The 18,565-nt window shown below is 41.9% G+C and overlaps 1 protein-coding gene and 1 long non-coding RNA gene across 2 annotated transcripts; both read right to left on the reverse strand.

The window, feature by feature from the left end:
- Positions 1 to 1,876: 1,876 nt before the first annotated feature.
- LOC134574551 (oocyte zinc finger protein XlCOF7.1-like) lies at positions 1,877 to 16,110 on the reverse strand. The gene is made up of 4 exons (XM_063433672.1): positions 15,880 to 16,110; positions 14,627 to 14,815; positions 14,422 to 14,545; positions 1,877 to 3,932 (listed from the first exon to the last, which is right to left on the reverse strand). Exons 1-4 carry the CDS (start codon positions 15,955 to 15,957, stop codon positions 2,377 to 2,379), a joined length of 1,947 nt encoding a protein of 648 aa, XP_063289742.1. The 5' UTR covers positions 15,958 to 16,110; the 3' UTR covers positions 1,877 to 2,376.
- A 1,478-nt stretch (positions 16,111 to 17,588) lies between these two features.
- Positions 17,589 to 18,410, reverse strand: LOC134574594 (uncharacterized). The gene is made up of 3 exons (XR_010085465.1): positions 18,294 to 18,410; positions 18,142 to 18,180; positions 17,589 to 18,104 (listed from the first exon to the last, which is right to left on the reverse strand). It is a non-coding gene; the product is annotated as an uncharacterized LOC134574594 (long non-coding RNA).
- Positions 18,411 to 18,565: the final 155 nt, after the last annotated feature.

Consider the following 18,565-nt stretch of genomic DNA (forward strand, 5'->3'; position numbering starts at 1 on the left):
TTGGTCCCAGCGAGCCCGCCGAGAATGGTTTCCAGCCCGCAGATTGCTGCCAGGAAGTAGGACTTGACCTTGCAGCGCAGCTTCGGCTGTTTCGTTGGTTGGAAGAAAGGCATTTAGCGATGCAGCCCCACTTGGAGGATCTGATGATCGGTTCGGGCAGGGAGGCAATTGTCGATTTTGTAAGGTATCCATATGAGCTCTCGATAATGGTGTCTGAACAAGCTGCTTGCTCTGCCTCCCTCAATTTGTATTCTAATATTGGATGTTTTAATGGAGCAACTGAGTGGAAAGGACAAGTAAGAATTCATGGGTGGAAAATCATTAAAAAAAAATATATATAAATCCCCCTACACACTTTTCTCTGCCATAAGTACAATTTCCTATCCTCAAGTCGTCACAGATGATCTCTTGTTGTCTGTAAGGTTTCTGTGTAAAGCAATATTAGTAGTAGATTTATTGTGCAGTGATGCAAAATTTGATGAAGCCTTGTAAAGTAAAACAAGAAATAGATTGTATAGATTATAACAAGTCAAACAACAGGTCTGTCTACCCGTTTCAAACAAAGAATGACACAAATTAGCATTTTTAAGAGCTTTTATAATGGGTTGAGGGATTTCTGTGACTGGATACACCCTTAATAATAGGTTAGGGACATTTTCCTTAAGGTTTACAAGTCTTAGGATTACTTGGTAGGGGGGTGGGAGGGGAGAAGATATAGTAAAAATTAGTGACACATATACTATACAATGACATCAGCAACCTAAAGCACGGACTACCCAGGAATTAGAGAATAGACAAGGATATAGCTGAACTAAAAACAATTTGCAGGGTTATTCATAAAAATATGCAGATAAAAAAAAACACATACATTTAGGGCTATTTGGAGAATGTTTTTACATTATTTTTTTTTAGTCTTAAAAATGCCATTTGGATTTGAGTTTCCATTAATTCTGAGTGTAGTGAATACAGAATGAACATGTGACATTTGGCATCAATACCTAACTTTTCACTTCATAATGTCATATTAGATCTTGTTCAGTCAGCGTTATTCACAAAAGTGAGAATTCAAAGCAAATGTCAAATTTAAGGTCAAAATGGCTGAACTGGAAAAAAAGGCAGTTTGGCTTATCTGGCCTTAAATTTTAAATTCACTTTGAATTTTCACTTGTGACATCATCAAATTGATTAACAATCTAATTCCAACACTGTCTGACCCAAGGTGCATGTATATCCCTGAAGGATCCTGCCTTATACTGAAGGTAGAGGTGAGGTTTTCTCATTTTATTTTTTAAATATACTTCTTTTAACAATAAATCCATTTCCTTTCAAAACTTGATGAAAGGATTGTTATATTAAAAGATGGTGTTAAGGTCACAGCTCTCCTTTAAGCATTCTTCCAAATAAGCAATAAAAAAAAAACAAGCCCTTACCTTTGTTTGTCTTTTTGCAGCATATGCCCAGGCTTTTCCCAAACCACAAATGGCAAATCCTGTTTATCATATTGCTTTTAGAAGGAACACTGTAGTATCGCATACTATTGCATAGCTGGGTTTTTATAAGCTGTAAGCCGTAATGTCATCATGCTGTGCAGATGTGCTAGCTCAGATAAAGTAATTCATGTCTTGCAAAATAGAATATAAAAGGATATCATTTTTAATTAGTGGGGTAATAGTTGCTTGATCCAAGGAGACAACGGACAGCTATTTTGGGGTCAAGAAGAGATTTTTTCCCCTAGTTTGTTGCACAATTGAAAGCGCTTCAGACTGGGGTTAGTTTGCCTTCGTTTGGATCAACAGCAAAAACATATGTGAGGAAGGCTGAACTTGATGGACACATGTCCCTTTTCAACTTTGTAAATATGAAATTTAAAATATAATTTTAAAGAATTTTGTTTTATTTAGCACAGAAACATTTTCACTACCGGTCAGTGAAAACATTCAATTCTGGACAGTTAAATATTCTGAATACAAAGAATGGTAACAAACATTTAAACAGTCTTTGTCGTGCCTTACATAACCATATCTTTTTATATCTGGTAATACTTCCTGGTGTACAATTCGTTACAGGAAACAACTATCACATATCTAGATTGATCAACATTTAGAAAGAATGTTTCTTCAATTCTAATCATCGTTGGATGTATCTAGCTGTGAATTCCTTGCACCTGACAAAGAATCATTTCGCCTTGGGTCATTCCGTGAATCAAGAGTTCAAACATGTTGCAAAGGTATTATTTCAATGTACCCACAAAGTAACTCTTAGCAGATAAACTCTGGACACTGTTTTCTTATACATGACAGAGTCCCATCAAAACGTAATATAACTTATCTGGCAATAATTAACAAAATAAAATAAATAAAACAAAGATCTCCTCCATCAGGTGTGAATCCTCTGATGTTTTACAAGATCTGCCTGTGCACAATACCGTTTCCCACACACGGAACATGAGAATGGTTTCTCTCCCGTATGGCTTTTGAGATGCTTGCTAAGATGTGCACTTTGGGTAAAGCATCTCCCACATACAAAACAAGCAAATGGTTTTTCCCCTGTGTGAATCCTTTGATGCCTGCTAAGCTCTGTTTGAGTATTAAAACATTTCCCACACACAGAACAAGGGAACTGATGTTCTCTTGTGTGAATCTTATGATGGGCAGCAAGACTTATTTTACTAGGGAATGATGTTCCACATTCAAAACACGTAAAGATCTTCTCTCCTGTGTGAAGCCTCTGATGCCGAAGAAGATGAGAACTTTGCGTAAAACGTTTTCCACACTCTGTGCATGAGAATGGCTTCTCTCCGGTGTGAGTTCTCTTATGTCTAACAAGATCTGATTGAGTAGTAAAAGATTTCGCGCAGACAGAGCAGGAGAAGGGCTTATCTCCCATATGACTCCTCTGATGGGTAATTAGACTTGATTTATCAGTAAGCCATTTCCCACAGGCTGAACATGAAAATAACTTTGTTCCTGTGTGGCTCCTGTAATGTCTGATCAGACGTGCCTTACAAGAGAAGTTTCTCCCGCATTCTGGACAAGCCAACATTTTTTCTTTGTGAGCCGTCTGATGTTTAAAAAGATCAAAGTTATTAGGAAAACATTTCTGACATTCTGAGCAGTTATACATCCCCTCTACAGTGTGGGTATGAAACTGGTTATTAACAATTTCTCCACACTCACTGAATTTCATTACTCTAAAGCTCATAACTGGTGTTGACGTGTTGTCATTATTTTCCACACCTTCTTTGTTATACATTGTGTCCTCCGTATCTGCATGATCTGTGGATTCATAAAGGTCAGTGTCTGTGACAATCACTTCTTCCCAAGAGTCTGATTCCTCTTTAATATGAGTAGAGGGATAGTCCGTCTGTGTGGGTTTCATGGGTAAGTGAATGTCAGGGTCTGCGAATGGTCTGTCTTTCCATGGTGTTGACTCTTCTTTAACACAAACAGACAAATGCTCTGTTTTCAAACGTTCCGTGGGAGTATACAATAGATTGTTTTCTTCACACAAAGCAGATTCTTTAAGAAGATCAGATGTATATTCTGTTGGTCTGGGTACATGCCTGTCAATATCTGTCAGATTATTTTCTACAATTAATAAAGATTCTTCCTTGGAATTGGCAGATGAATATTTTGAGGCTGGAAAATTGTCAGTGAGTTTACGGTCTTTACGGGAGGTCAATTCATCCTTAATGTGAGTAGAAGAAGATTCCGTCTGCTTACGTTCTCTGGCTGTGTAAGAGTTTGGGAGAATTTCTTCTTGACATGAGGCAGAGTCCTCTTTATTATGATCAGTATATACGAAGGGTGTACATTTTTTGGCTGTACAACGGTCAGTGATGGCGAGACATCCTGGATCATTTTTAGTGCTAGGTTTATCTTCATTTAAAGCATCAGGTGACACTGGAAATGTACGTCTGGAAATTGATTCATCTGTCGGAAAGAATTTTCCAAAGGATCAGTGTTACAAAGATATACATATAAACAGATGATACTAAACAGCTTCTGTATATAAATAATTTGGAAACGTTTCTAACATTATTAAATCATTTTGAAATCTTTTTAAAAGCGAGGCCTAAGTTATGTCTTGAGAAAAGTCCTACAGAGGACTGAAAGGTCATATTTTCTGGGGTATGACTGCACAATAAACTGACCACAAATTACCCATGAAGTTCTTTGAGTGCACCTTCCTTGATATTTATATTTTGGCATAAATGATTTGCACACAGGCAAGACTGGAAGAGTGATGTACCTACGTGCATTTAAACATAAAGATGGCAGCCTGGCGTTGTGGGTGGAGCGATCCAGCTTTAACATGCCAAGCCCACTTCTGGCTGTCGATCGAATCTTGGTTTGCAATAGTTTCCAAGGGCCCATACTTTAGTTTTACGCCCTAAAACCGTCACTGAGAGGCCTACACCCCACCATATCATTCAGTAGCCCACCACCACATGGCCTAAATCAAAGAAACTGCCTCTATAAGCCACTTGGAATCTAGCAGGGCTTCACCAGACACCAGACTAGTTCATTTTTTTGTCTCTTGGCATTAGTTAGCCAGTCAGTTAGTTCACGCTATTTACCAACGTGGGGGTGTGGAGGCCCTGATTAGAATAAGTCTATTTTCTTCTCCCATAGAAGGTCTGCTTCAGGCCAAGGCAATGCTTTCTCCTTCCCTAGCACCAAAGCCAGACCTGGCATACCTATCAAAAAAAAGTCTGCAAGTCTAAGCTATATGAGGTCCTGGACAGTCTCTAAAAACACTGCTGAACAAAGAAGGCGAAACATCCCATTGTCGGCTATGGCCAGTAAAGCAAAGCTACATCGCCTAATGCAATCACAATCAGATGAACTAAGACCTAGTACAAGCTGGCGAGGGAACAGTGCCAGCAGTATGGCATAGATGCATGATATGCGATCATCCATTTCGACTTCAATTAACTCTAAAAATAATAGACTTGGGCAGTTAGCCAAATTGGCTGATTCTATCTCCTGTTGCTCCTCCTACAAGTCTTTCTCAGGGTAATAGTTTCGCTATTACTTATTCTAACACGGCAACCCCTTTTACTTAAATTAGAGGGAAAAGATGTCAACTGGTAAAAAGTTGTCTATACCACAGTTTGTTCTGGCTTTTGGTCTGTTCGGAAATGTTATTGGTTCCAGTTTTCCCCCAACGTCGAGGAGAACTAGATCCCTACATGCAAATACGTGCAAATTTTATGCTAAACCTGCTGCAGCACTAGCACAGTTCAATTTTAGAACTGATTGGACTCCGTTAGATACTGAACTATTTTGCAGGTGCTTTGCTAGGTTAAAAACTCCCACATGAGCAGTCTGCGCATCCACTACCCACTCCAGTAACTTGTGTACCAATAAGGCCAGTCTCCCTACTACTAGTCTGCTACCTCCTGCCTCTTAAGCTAGGCCCGAACAAAAGAGCTGAGGGACAAGTGAGGCCAGCCTATTGTTTTTCTAGTCAGAACCTAAATCTGTAATTACTTTAACTCTGGTAGTCGTGGCTTTAGTGCCTGCAGATCCTTGCATGTGTGCCCTCTTTGTTTTGGAGCACATATGAGAACTATATGCCAAACTGGTTACAGCCCAATCAATGACCAACTCCAGTAAATATAGACAGGCTTAAGCAGCTCCTAGTTTATCAACCAGCACCTCAGTTAACAGCATTTCTGGTCTTGGGTTTTTCACAAGGTTTATCTCATTGCCTACCAGCATCCTTGAATGTATAAACCTACAGTCTGCTGTCAAAGACTATGCACTGGTAGACATACTGAATTGCTAAAGAATTCGACACATGTCCATAATTTCTGTCCTCCCCTTACACTTGCTGGCATATTAATCTGGTTGGTATAGCTACTGGCAATTCAAATAATAAAAAAAAGTTTGATCATTAATTTGTCATTTTTCCTTAGTACCTACCTTAAAATTTCCAATTTTTCTTTCAATACCTTACAGCAGTCAATGCCAGTCAAGCTATTATAAATGCAGGGCCTGGAGCTTGACATTAGTAAAGCTTTTAAGTATTTCACAATACTTCCTTCACGGTTGCACCTGCACAGTATGAAGTGGAACAGCAAATATTATTTTGCCACTTAACAGCATGTAACATCATTAACAAAGGCCGTTCCCAGTACCCGACTATCATGAGGTTTGTTAGCGGATAGCCGTAACACACCAGTTTTACCTTGTCTGCACTCACATCCTGGGGCTTCACAATTAGGCTGCTAGCACCCTCGTGTTTTAAAATTTCAGACCTTTTCCATAAAATACCCTACGGCATCAAGACAAGCTTCAGGAGACACCAGCCTTCCATGATCTGGTTCTGGATTAGACATACTCATGTCTCACATCAGGACGTTAGCTTGTGCAGCATTATCTACCAAGACATGAACAACTGATGATAAGTTTATTTTCTAGAAATCAGCTATCTAGCTTTCTATGGTTACCTCCACCCCAGGGAATTCACGGTCGCCAAAATCTCAAATACAGATAAAATGTCTCAAGATACAAGATTTACAGCAAATTGAGAACCGCTATTTCATCTCACTCCAACACACAAAGACAAACAACCAAAATTCCATTATATCCCACCAATTATCATTGATATCCAGTAAAATACTGGATCGATTTCTCCCCTCCTTAAGGGACAAACCTCCTCACTCCCCTCTTTTCACTTTAAACGGCCACCCATTTACGAATTCCAAATTTGTGTTCTGCATCAAGACACTCCTGAAATTATGGTTGAACCCCTTATTCAGGTAATTTATTTCGAACAGGAGGAGCCTCAGCAGCTTCAAGTCAAAACATACCTGTACATATTATTTAAAAATTAGGCAGATGGTGTCACGCCAAGGGTGCATAATTCATTGTTGCACAATAGACTATTGCCATTTAATGTAATTTGTGTACTGCATATGAATATGAATTGGCCACTTGGTTGCAAGGTCAGATGACAGAAGGGGTAATGTAAATGGTATGGGAATGTGAAAGGGGGCAAATGGTTACAACATTGATTGATCCTTTGATTAATCAAAGGCTCTGTAAGGTGTGAGAAGTCACACATAAGTGGCCTGGAAGTCTAGTTCCAATGTAAACTAACTGCCTTCAGCCAAGTGGCCTCTACCTCTTAATTGACAAGTTAATGTCTTTGATATGTTAATGATGATTAGCCTTGTGTTCAAGTATAATATCCAAAAGAAACATTAATATGTAGCCACAGAATAATAATGAAGCCTCCTTTTTAACTTATTTAGAATGGGACAAGCACCATCTTCTAAACAAGCCCAAACAGGATTTGCATAACTTAACCATATGGGAAGGGATTGGGATGTCCGCTATATTGGGTCACAAGTAAGAAGTATGTCATATCTATGGAATGGAGAAATGGAAACAAATTCATAGATGCAATTATTATTTCTGTGTCAAGTAAAACAGAGGAGATAGAAGAAGAACTTTATATTTTGATGGATGTGGGTGGGTCTGGAAAATAAGGGGGTGGTCACTTATGGTCTCTATAGATACACATTAACTCCACCTCTATGCCAGGCTTGGTAATCCACAGGGCATATATCCAATGATACTGAAATGTGTATTGGACTTGCTTGGAGGCCAGAATCTAATTCTAAGTGAGTCACCACCTTTCTTATCAGAGACCCCCTGGGGCAGAAGTTTTACCTGAAGAGACTAGTGTTTTGCAATTGCTTGGATAGTGTGCCAAGTTGTATTTGGAGAGTTTTTATTATTAAGTTACGGGGGGGACCAAGGCACCCCATTTATAAATTGTCTTGGTGGTGGCAGTGCTAAAATAGTAATATTTATATTATTATGGTTAAGTGTGGGTGGTGTTAAGCGGGATTTTATCATTATTTCCAGTCAAGTGCAGACAAATAGTGAACTTTAACCCTTTCACCACCACAACTACATCATGCACACTCTTGAAGTAGGGTGCGTTCGTATCTGATGGAAATCACTGCATTCTGTAGGTACAAACCAAGACCATATTGGGAGGGATGGATCAGCACTGTAGAAATCTAACTAGAGGGAGTAAGAGAGAGGTTGGCAGCTAACCCCAAGAGTAGGGATCTCTCTTTTCCTACTAATGGAAATAAAACTGAAAAAATAAAAAATAAAAAAAAGAGCGAGCTAGGGGTAGCGTTACAATTTTTATATGTACAGTGATATATACAGTATGTATTATATAATAAACAAATATATAGTTAAACGTCATAAATGGTAAAAAAATAAATAAAATAAAAAGTCCAAGAGATAATGCAGATATGCACTTATCAGAAGTATTTTTCTGGGTAATTCCTCAATGGGCATAGCAGGGTGGGTTCAGCAGTGGAGTCCGTATGAAACAACAGAAAGGAACAATAGGGTAGTATGTTCTTACAGGGGAAAATAAAAGGAAATTATATATTCCTACTCGTGTTTTGTGGAGCTATAACTAGCTCCAGTATGAATGGCATACAGTGGTACAATCCCCACTTGCAAGAATACGTGAGAATTAAGTCTTTGTAGTAGGTGGACCATAAAAATAAAAAGAAACAACAACAATAGTGCTCACTGAATAAAATGCCAGGAGTAAGGATAAATGGAAACGTACTCAAATTTGCCAGAGCAAGCGAACTGCTCTATGGATCAGACGTGGGTGGTATAATCCCCACCAAGGAGGTCTTTGGAGTAGTACTCACTGGAGATAAAAAGCAGGTGCCAGACAGTATGAGGAAAAATAAAATCCAAATAAAGTAGTAGTGATAATAAAAATGTAGGGAAAAAAAAAGTGTAAAATAAGCCAAAGTATCTTTATTCACACAATAAAAAAAAAAAAAACACAGGTTAACCCCTGAGGGACGCGGGACGGAAATTTTCCGTCACCACAGTACTCCTCTTAAGGACGCAGGACGGAAAATTCCACCCAATACTAAAGAGTTACCTTTTTTTTTTTTTTTTTAAATCCTCAAGGGTTTAATTTAGATACTTAAATATTTGTAAAATATTTATTTATTTAGGGCAGGTAGATGTTAGTGGGGAAATTGGGGGATTTACTGTTAGGCTAGTTAGGGGTTAAAAGTAAAAAAAAAAAAAAAAAAAAAAAAAACTTTTTAAAAAGTTTAATTAAAGTTTTAAAATAGTATAAAAAAGTTAAAAGTAAAAAAAAAAAAAAAAAAATGCATATTACCCCTACACTTGGTACAGGCTAACGAAAAAAGTATACAACGCTAAGGTTTAAAATATGCCTTTTGAAACACCCTGGGGTGTCTTCTTTAGGAAATGGTATGCCTTTGTGAAGAAATTGGAAAACACAACCTACTAAAAAAAATTTAAAGTGGGGCATGGAGCCAGCATGAAAATTCAAACTTAAATGGCTGTCTCAAACGTGCCCCTTCAACATTGTCATATACCTGGTAAAGGTACATACGGGGGTATTGCTGTACTTAGATGACATAGTTGAGCAACATATGATGTATTATACTGCTGTAGCACACAAAAGGTTTTCAAAATATATATTACAGACTCATTGCGTGTCAAAATTGCATTAAAAAAAAAATGCTTATTACCACTACACTTGGTACAAGCTAGCGGAAACATTATCCCACGCTACGGTTCAAAATATGTCTTTTAAAATACCCGAGGGTGTCTTCTTTAAGAAATGGTATGCCTTTATTGGGTAGTTGGAATAATTAACCTACAAAAAAAACAAAAAACAACAAACTCCAAAGTGGGGTAATGACAACACGTAAATATTCAAAGTTTGAAAAAAACTGCAATGGCTGTGTCTGAAATGTGCCCCTTCAACAACCACAATACCTGGCAAAGGTACATACGGGGAAATGGCTGTACTCTGACAACATAGCTGAGCAACATATGAAGTATTATAAAGCCGTAGCACACATAAGGTTTGCAAAATATACAGAACAAACTCACTGTGTGTCAAAAAGGCAGGAAAAAAAAAATGCGTATTTCCACTACAATGTGCCTTTTGAAATACCCTTGTGTGTCTTTAGTAGTTGGAAAAGTAGCCTGCTAACATATTTCAAAATAGAATACGGACGCATTAAAACCCTCCATGAAAATTCACACTTAAAAACTTGAACTTGTCACGTCTCTTTTACAGCACTGTAACTTCACAAATTAGTGTCTAGGTCATACATTGGGCATATTGTTTTACTCATACTTGGGGGGAATTTATGAAAGTAGCACCTATCAAATGTACGAAATACCCAGCTAAAATGCAACATGTATGTAAAAAAAATATATATATTTTTTTTTAATTCTCACCACAAAAAATGACATAAATTGGTGAAAAAAAATTGTATAATATATGGTTAATAAGATACCCTGAAGTGTCTGCTTTCTCAAATAGAAGGCCTTCATGGGGTTATTTGAACAGCCAAATGGCTATAATGCCACAAAATCAGACATATGACCATCTCTGAAAATTCCAACTATAGAAACTGACATAGAATGGTCTCCTATATGGCATTGTAGCTTCACAGAATAGTGGCAAAAGTATACATGGAAAACCCATGCGGACGACACCAACCTCCTTACTATGTCGGGCGTCAGCTCACAGATGGAAAAAAAGGGCATCGCCACCACACCACAGCTGCAATCCGTGAGCACCCAGAGGGAAATCCACAGCATGGCCAGGACACTCACTCCCTGCTACCCATGCAAAGCAGGTATCGGTTAGCGATGGGACTACCCCAGCACATAAGAACCCACCATGGTGATGGCCCTCCTCACTGAGACTGTTTAAGCGACCAGGGTGATAACCTAAACGTAGCGATTTAGCTCTATTAAAGCAACGTTTTCAGACCTAGCATAACTGTAACATTATAATCTAACTGTATTAACATGTCTATATACATAGCGTTGTAAACCTGCATTACTTATATCGTTACCAGAATAGCTAAGTTACAGGTCATGCAGCACCACAGGCTAAACGTACCATTAAAGTTAATTTATTATAAATGTTTTTTATTATTTTTGCAACTTGCTCTCTCAATACCATGCTATAAACTTAAGCGTAGATAACGTTGTCATATAGTTATCCAGTCTAGCATGTTAATTGCCAACTGTTGAAGTCTCATAACCTGTTTTTTTTTCATGAACAAAAATGGTACGGTTTAAACTGCCAGACTTTGCAATGCAAAAAGGAAAAAAATAAAAAATATGTGACCTGTTCCAGCAGTATATGCCTGCATGTTATGCCTACTATCCCTGCTTTCCAGGTGATCGCTCCATTAGATGTTAACTCATGTAGGAGACTATAAGCAAATATAACACGCCTGCGGTTATCTTTTTATTGCGCTTCATAAATATTGCGTTTGAATTTAGCTTGAAACAAAGATGCGCTTGCTGTTTTAGCATAATTTTCACTACATGTCAAAATTGTTACAACGTACCAAAAAAAAAAAAAAAAAAAAAGTGCAGTTTTTGAGTACCACATTGTCAATACTGGTGCTTAATCCATGTGTGCTGTTGTGGCACTTGATATATGCTTGTAACTCCTCATGCACAAAAAAATAAAGAATAAAAAAAAAAAAAAAAAAATTGTACAATGGGGGTATCATTGTACTCAGCAGATGTAGGTGAACACAATATGGGGTTCTGCACAGGGATAGCACACACCAGCTTTACGAAATACACATTACAAAAACCTTGTTATATGTGTATATACCAAAATAGAGAAAAAAAATTAATTTTACTCCAATATTTAGCAGAGATTGACGGTGAAATGGCTACGTAAAAAGTGTGAAAATAACCTTGAGAAAAATAGCCTGTGGTGTCTACTTTATATAAATATATACTTTTGTGTGGCAATTTTGTTTTCTGTGACGGGTATTAAACTTCCAAGACAAACATACCAACTTCTAAAATTGTTTCACGCCCACCCCCATTACTTAGCATTTTTGTTGTAATATATGAGAATTTATATATGTATATGTCACATCAAATTATAGCCGTTTTTGTCGTCTAAAAAAAAACCAGTATATAATATGTGTTGGTACAATAAATGAGAGCGATGCAAATTGCAGTTTAACACAAACATCAAAAAATGCAAACATTGCTTGTGTCCTTAAAGGTATGTCCAGCTTCTGAAGTTGTGCCTTTAAGGGGTTAAAACAGCATAAATAGTAACCACAACGCGTTTCACCTCTAGGGCTTCTTCAAGTGGAGATAAAACCAAACAAACCATGACCAGTTTCCGAATAAAGCCACCTTTTAATGATCCTACTATGCAAACACATGTACTGAAATGAATTCTTCTGCATCTCAAAAGATAATTTTTTTCCTTTAAATTTACAAACATTGCTTCAATAAAGTCTACTCACTACTTTGACTCAGAGTGCACAGGAGTTGGTTTGTGATATACTGAATGACAGAGAACCAGGCAGTTTACTGGGCAGCCGGTGTGGGACGGCGACAGTAGAGGACCCGGGGAGCTCTAACCTGCAGCTCCGTGGTGTTCATCTTGCAAGGTCAAAGTGTTGCCGTGGTTACCATTGCTGGATATCGCGAGAGTGAACTCGAGCCCCACAGGCTAGAGTTCACTCACCACTAGGTACACCAGGGATTGCAGCACGATTCTCCTCCCCCCCCACCCCCACCCCCTCTCTCAAACACACACACACACTGCACCCCACTAGATCCCTATATACAGTCTGAATTCTCCCCACACACACACACACACACACAAACACACACTAGATTTCCTATACACACTATGGGTTCTTCAAACACACTAGATTGCTATACACACAAACACACACGGCACCTAGGGCCGGCGCCACCGTTACTCGAGCTAGGCATTCGCTTAGGGCGCCGGCCTGCTGGGGGCGCCTAACGGGATGTTTCCTGATGGGTCCCCCTGTCTGGGGTCGCAGGGCTGGGCAAGCGGCTCTTGAGCCGCCCCCCAGCGCCGGGCCGATCCTCAAGGCGTCCGAAGGTGGGGGAGCAGAGAGAAACCCTGTCACAGGGGGCCCACCCCCAAAGCTGTATTCGGTAAGGCAGAGCAGGAACCTGCTTATCTTGATGACAGGTACCTGCTCTGCCAAAAAATGCCAGTGATCGGTCCTGAGGAGAGGGGGGGGGAAGGACAAGCCAGGCGGCGAGGGAGGCTCTTCTTACAGCCCCGCACTCCTCCCTCGCGCCGCGCCCTCCTTCCTCCCGCCCGCCCAGGCATATTAAACAGTGGGCGGGAGGAGTGAGGAATTGTCTCACACTGGACCCCAGGGAGGCGAGTGTTTGACTGTCAGTGAGTGTGTGTTTGTCACGTATTCATCCGCTTATAAAAATGTGGTTAATGACATTTACTGTCCACACAGGAATAGTTGTGCCGAGCAGCAACCTCATCCACAGAAGGGTTAATGCTGAGCAGCAATTATTCAAATGAAAACCTGGTAACTGACTTTGGGGTCAAAGGTCGGTTACAGCCTATCAGATCTAGAGGAGGGGTATTTAGGCCCAGTTCTCATCCTGCTCAGTGCCCTGTCGTGGTTTCCCTTGTGGTTGTCCGAGAGCGTGTTCCTGTTTATAGTTTTCTACCTGTTTTTTTTACTTTGGCTTTGTTTATTGACTTCTCTATATTTTGGTATCCTGACTCCTGGCTTTCCTCATCGCTGCGTCCCTTTCTGTGTTCCCTGACCTCGGCTAGTATTTTGACTATGCTATGTACGTTAAATCCGGCCATTCTAAGGACCGGTAATACGTTATTTGTCATCCGTGCTATACAGTTCTACGTGCTGGATCATACAGTAATCCTGACAGTGTGTCAGTGAGTGTCTGCCTGTGTGTGAGTGTGTGTATCAGTGAGTGTCTGCTTGTGTGTGTGTCAGTGAGTGTTTGACTGTCAGTGAGTATGTGTATCAGTGAGTGAGTATGTATGTCAGTGTGTGTGTCTGTCAGTGAGTATGTCGGTCAGTGAGTGTGTGCGTGCCTGTCAGTGAGTGTGTAACATGACGGGGCAGCAAAATGGATCTTTGCCTAGGGCGGCAGAAATTCTTGCATCGGCCCTGACTGCACTACCTACACACACACACACACACACACACACACACACTATATTTTTTTCCCAGTCCGGCCCTTCAGAGAACAGCTTAAGAATCCTGCTTCAGCAACAAAGCCAGCATGTCAGTGTCATAATGGAGGTGTGTCCTGCTTGCAGAAGCTTCCCCAATCATGGACACATTTATTAGGGTGCTGTAAGAAAATAGGAAGGATCGCACAAAAATCCTGTGTGGTGGAGCCATTGTAATTTTGTGCAGCTGAAGAATATGGACTGCCTTCAACTTGGGAAAAGATGCACTATTCCAAATATGGGCCAATTGGTAAATATAGCAACATGTGTTATGTTTATAGTGTTTCTATGGTTTAAGAAGCATTTTGTGCATCATTCTTTTACCTAATGAGAGGGTGGGTTGGCGGTTCTTCATTGTCATAGCCTGGTGAAAATCCTCGTGGTCTTCCAAATACTCCCACTCCTTCATGGAGAGATGGACAGTGACATCCTCACACCTTATAGGAACCTGACACACACAATGATACAGTCACCATCCAGCCACATCCTTTGGTTTTACTGTATAATGTCCCATTCCCAGCAGCCTCACCTCTCCAGTCAGCAGCTGGATGATCTGATTGGTCAGTTCCAGGATCTTCTGGTCATTGTTTCTCTCGTGTATCAGTAAGTGAGATGGAGGCACCATGCTGGCGCTGTGGGTCCGATAGGATCCTCCTGACACAAAAGGGCCATTGCAGTTTGTGACACCGTTACCAGGCTTCTTCACAATGATATAATCCTACACATTGACAAAGAAATTTAAAGCAGAAAAAAGTGTTGTATACACACTGAAAGTATATATCACAGAGCTGACCGCAGCAGGCAAATACTAACTAGGCTTTACAAGGCCAATTAAAGGGGTAATCCAAGCATCATAACCACAACAGCCTGCTGTAGTAGTTATGATATGAGGAGTACCCTGGTAATCAGGCAATACGTTTTACATTGGTTTGCCCTCTTACCTGGGTCCCTGCCAGGTTCTGAAACTGCCTGCTGCTTTGGTAACATAATTCGGATTCTGCAAAGCTGCTGAAGCCAAATGCAATGCTAATGTCATTCATTGGTTAAGAGTATCAGATGACCGCTCTCAGCCAATGACTGACATTCTTTGCATGGAAATTTGCACAGAATTGACATTAGGCAGACTCTAGTTTCGGGCTGACTGATGACACACCAATAACAGTGCCATAGATTCAGTTAAACCATATTCCCAAAACGATGTGGTGCACTCAGATGATTTTCAAAATCGGTGTGATAAGTTTAATTGACTTCACGAAAAATACAAAGACACAATCAACGTTCCGATCCCTGAGGGTCTCTCTCAAGATCAATTGTGTAGTGTATGAGAAATTATTATATAGACAAAAAATTTAAGTGACTTTCCCAATCCTTGTGACTACCTATCTGATCCAACCCAGAAGTGCTCATGCAGGATACGTGACACCCGTGACACATGCATTAGGACAACGCCATAGCAAAGCATATGGTGTATGAACTGACGCTGGATGTCGTCATGCATAGCGTGAGGACATCTAGCATCAGTTAGGCGACCAAGAGTCTGGTAGACAGCCACTAGAGGTGGATTTAACCAGTAAAAGGTAATTATTGCAGTTTCGATTAAATTGACAGAGACAGTAAACTCAGACACCTTTAATGGTCTGAGTCCTACAGTGTCCCTTCAAGGAGATTTCACCCCAAGTGCTAAATTATTCACACTAAGAATAATAAAGGTATGTGATTCTTTGCCGGAAAAGGTTGTTTTTTTTCCGGGTGTATTTTTTTTTGTTAACCAAAATCTCTCACCTTTCCAGTCAGCAGATAGAGGATATCCAGGGTTAGACTCAGGATCTTCTCAGTCATCAGTTTTCTGTCCTTATTCATTATAACTACGCAGTAGTTAGATGCACGTGGAATCGCTGATGAAAAACGCTCTTCGAACGGAAACTTTGCAATTAATGAGAAAACATTTACTTTACATTTAGCAGTCAACCAAAACAAGATTGCAAAAGAAAAAAAAATGAATACAACATATTTCAATGCATTGTATAAATAATAAATGTAAAAATATTAGAAAAAGTTTAAAGATACCTATTATGATGTCCCTTGTTGTCAATTTAAAAAAATGTGGGCAGACCTCACCTACCCAAAAATGAGATACACTAATCATAAACATACCTTGTGGTCTATGGTTACTGATCTCATAATCCTCTGCCCTACAGGAGACTATGGGATACATGGTGTATTTCCAAAGACCAGTTACAATCATAAGGATGATTAAAACAACTCCATAAACGGAGACCAGCCATGAAAAAAAATATTTTCTATCAGCATCCCTTCTACAAAGCAAACCATATCCCAGCAGATGTTGTATATCGTCACCCAGCACTGAGTACACCGACAGCCAGGGTGCACACTCTCCAGCACCGAGTACACCGACAGCCAGGGTGCACACTCTCCAGCACAGAGTACACCGACAGCCAGGGTGCACACTCTCCAGCACAGAGTACACCGACAGCCAGGGTGCACACTCTCCAGCACAGAGTACACCGACAGCCAGGGTGCACACTCTCCAGCACAGAGTACACCGACAGCCAGGGTGCACACTCTCCAGCACCGAGTACACCGACAGCCAGGGTGCACACTCTCCAGCACCGAGTACACCGACAGCCAGGGTGCACACTCTCCAGCACAGAGTACACCGACAGCCAGGGTGCACACTCTCCAGCACAGAGTACACCGACAGCCAGGGTGCACACTCTCCAGCACAGAGTACACCGACAGCCAGGGTGCACACTCTCCAGCACAGAGTAAACCGACAGCCAGGGTGCACACTCTCCAGCACAGAGTACACCGACAGCCAGGGTGCACACTCTCCAGAACAGAGTACACCGACAGCCAGGGTGCACACTCTCCAGCATAGAGTACACCGACAGCCAGGGTGCACACTCTCCAGCACCGAGTACACCGACAGCCAGGGTGCACACTCTCCAGCACCGAGTACACCGACAGCCAGGGTGCACACTCTCCAGCACCGAGTACACCGACAGCCAGGGTGCACACTCTCCAGCACAGAGTACACCGACAGCCAGGGTGCACACTCTCCAGCACAGAGTACACCGACAGCCAGGGTGCACACTCTCCAGCACCGAGTACACCGACAGCCAGGGTGCACACTCTCCAGCACAGAGTACACCGACAGCCAGGGTGCACACTCTCCAGCACAGAGTACACCGACAGCCAGGGTGCACACTCTCCAGCACAGAGTACACCGACAGCCAGGGTGCACACTCTCCAGCACAGAGTACACCGACAGCCAGGGTGCACACTCTCCAGCACAGAGTACACCGACAGCCAGGGTGCACACTCTCCAGCACAGAGTACACCGACAGCCAGGGTGCACACTCTCCAGCACAGAGTACACCGACAGCCAGGGTGCACACTCTCCAGCACAGAGTACACCGACAGCCAGGGTGCACACTCTCCAGCACAGAGTACACCGACAGCCAGGGTGCACACTCTCCAGCACAGAGTACACCGACAGCCAGGGTGCACACTCTCCAGCACAGAGTACACCGACAGCCAGGGTGCACACTCTCCAGCACCGAGTACACTGACAGCCAGGGTGCACACTCTCCAGCACTGAGTACACTGACAGCCAGGGTGCACACTCCCCAGCACTGAGTACACTGACAGCCAGAGTGCACACTCTCCAGCACTGAGTACACTGACAGCCAGAGTGCACACTCTCCAGCACTGAGTACACTGACAGCCTGAGTGCACACTCTCCAGCACTGAGTACACTGACAGCCTGAGTGCACACTCTCCAGCACTGAGTACACTGACAGCCAGGGTGCACACTCTCCAGCACTGAGTACACTGACAGCCAGGGTGCACACTCTCCAGCACTGAGTACACTGACAGCCTGAGTGCACACTCTCCAGCACTGAGTACACTGACAGCCTGGGTGCACACTCCCCAGCACTGAGTACACTGACAGCCAGGGTGCACACTCTCCAGCACTGAGTACACTGACAGCCAGGGTGCACACTCTCCAGCACTGAGTACACTGACAGCCTGGGTGCACACTCCCCAGCACTGAGTACACTGACAGCCAGGGTGCACACTCTCCAGCACTGAGTACACTGACAGCCAGGGTGCACACTCTCCAGCACTGAGTACACTGACAGCCAGGGTACACACTCTCCAGCACTGAGTACACTGACAGCCTGAGTGCACACTCTCCAGCACTGAGTACACTGACAGCCAGGGTGCACACTCCCCAGCACTGAGTACACTGACACTCTACCTGCTGGTCCTCCCAGCGCTCTGGGGACAGGGGGTATCTCTCCGTGTGACCTGCCGGCCTCTACATCCATTAACTGCACGGGAGACCGACCAGGGGCTGCGCATGCGCACATATCCAGGCAAGTCTCCCTTACCATAGAGACGGAGAATGGGCTATATAGTCTCAGTCCAGGTGTGAGACCAT

Source organism: Pelobates fuscus, chromosome 10 (assembly GCF_036172605.1).
Source record: "Pelobates fuscus isolate aPelFus1 chromosome 10, aPelFus1.pri, whole genome shotgun sequence".
Lineage (NCBI taxonomy): Eukaryota > Metazoa > Chordata > Amphibia > Anura > Pelobatidae > Pelobates > Pelobates fuscus.

Coding starts and splice junctions, on each gene's coding strand:
- LOC134574551 (XM_063433672.1), bottom strand. CDS start 15,957: ATGAATAAGGACAGAAAACTGATGACTGAGAAGATCCTGAGTCTAACC. Junction 14,816..15,879: donor TCTATCTGCTGACTGGAAAG/GTGAGAGATTTT, acceptor GTCAATGTGTAG/GATTATATCATTGTGAAGAA. Junction 3,933..14,421: donor CCAACCCACCCTCTCATTAG/GTAAAAGAATGA, acceptor TCTTTCCGACAG/ATGAATCAATTTCCAGACGT.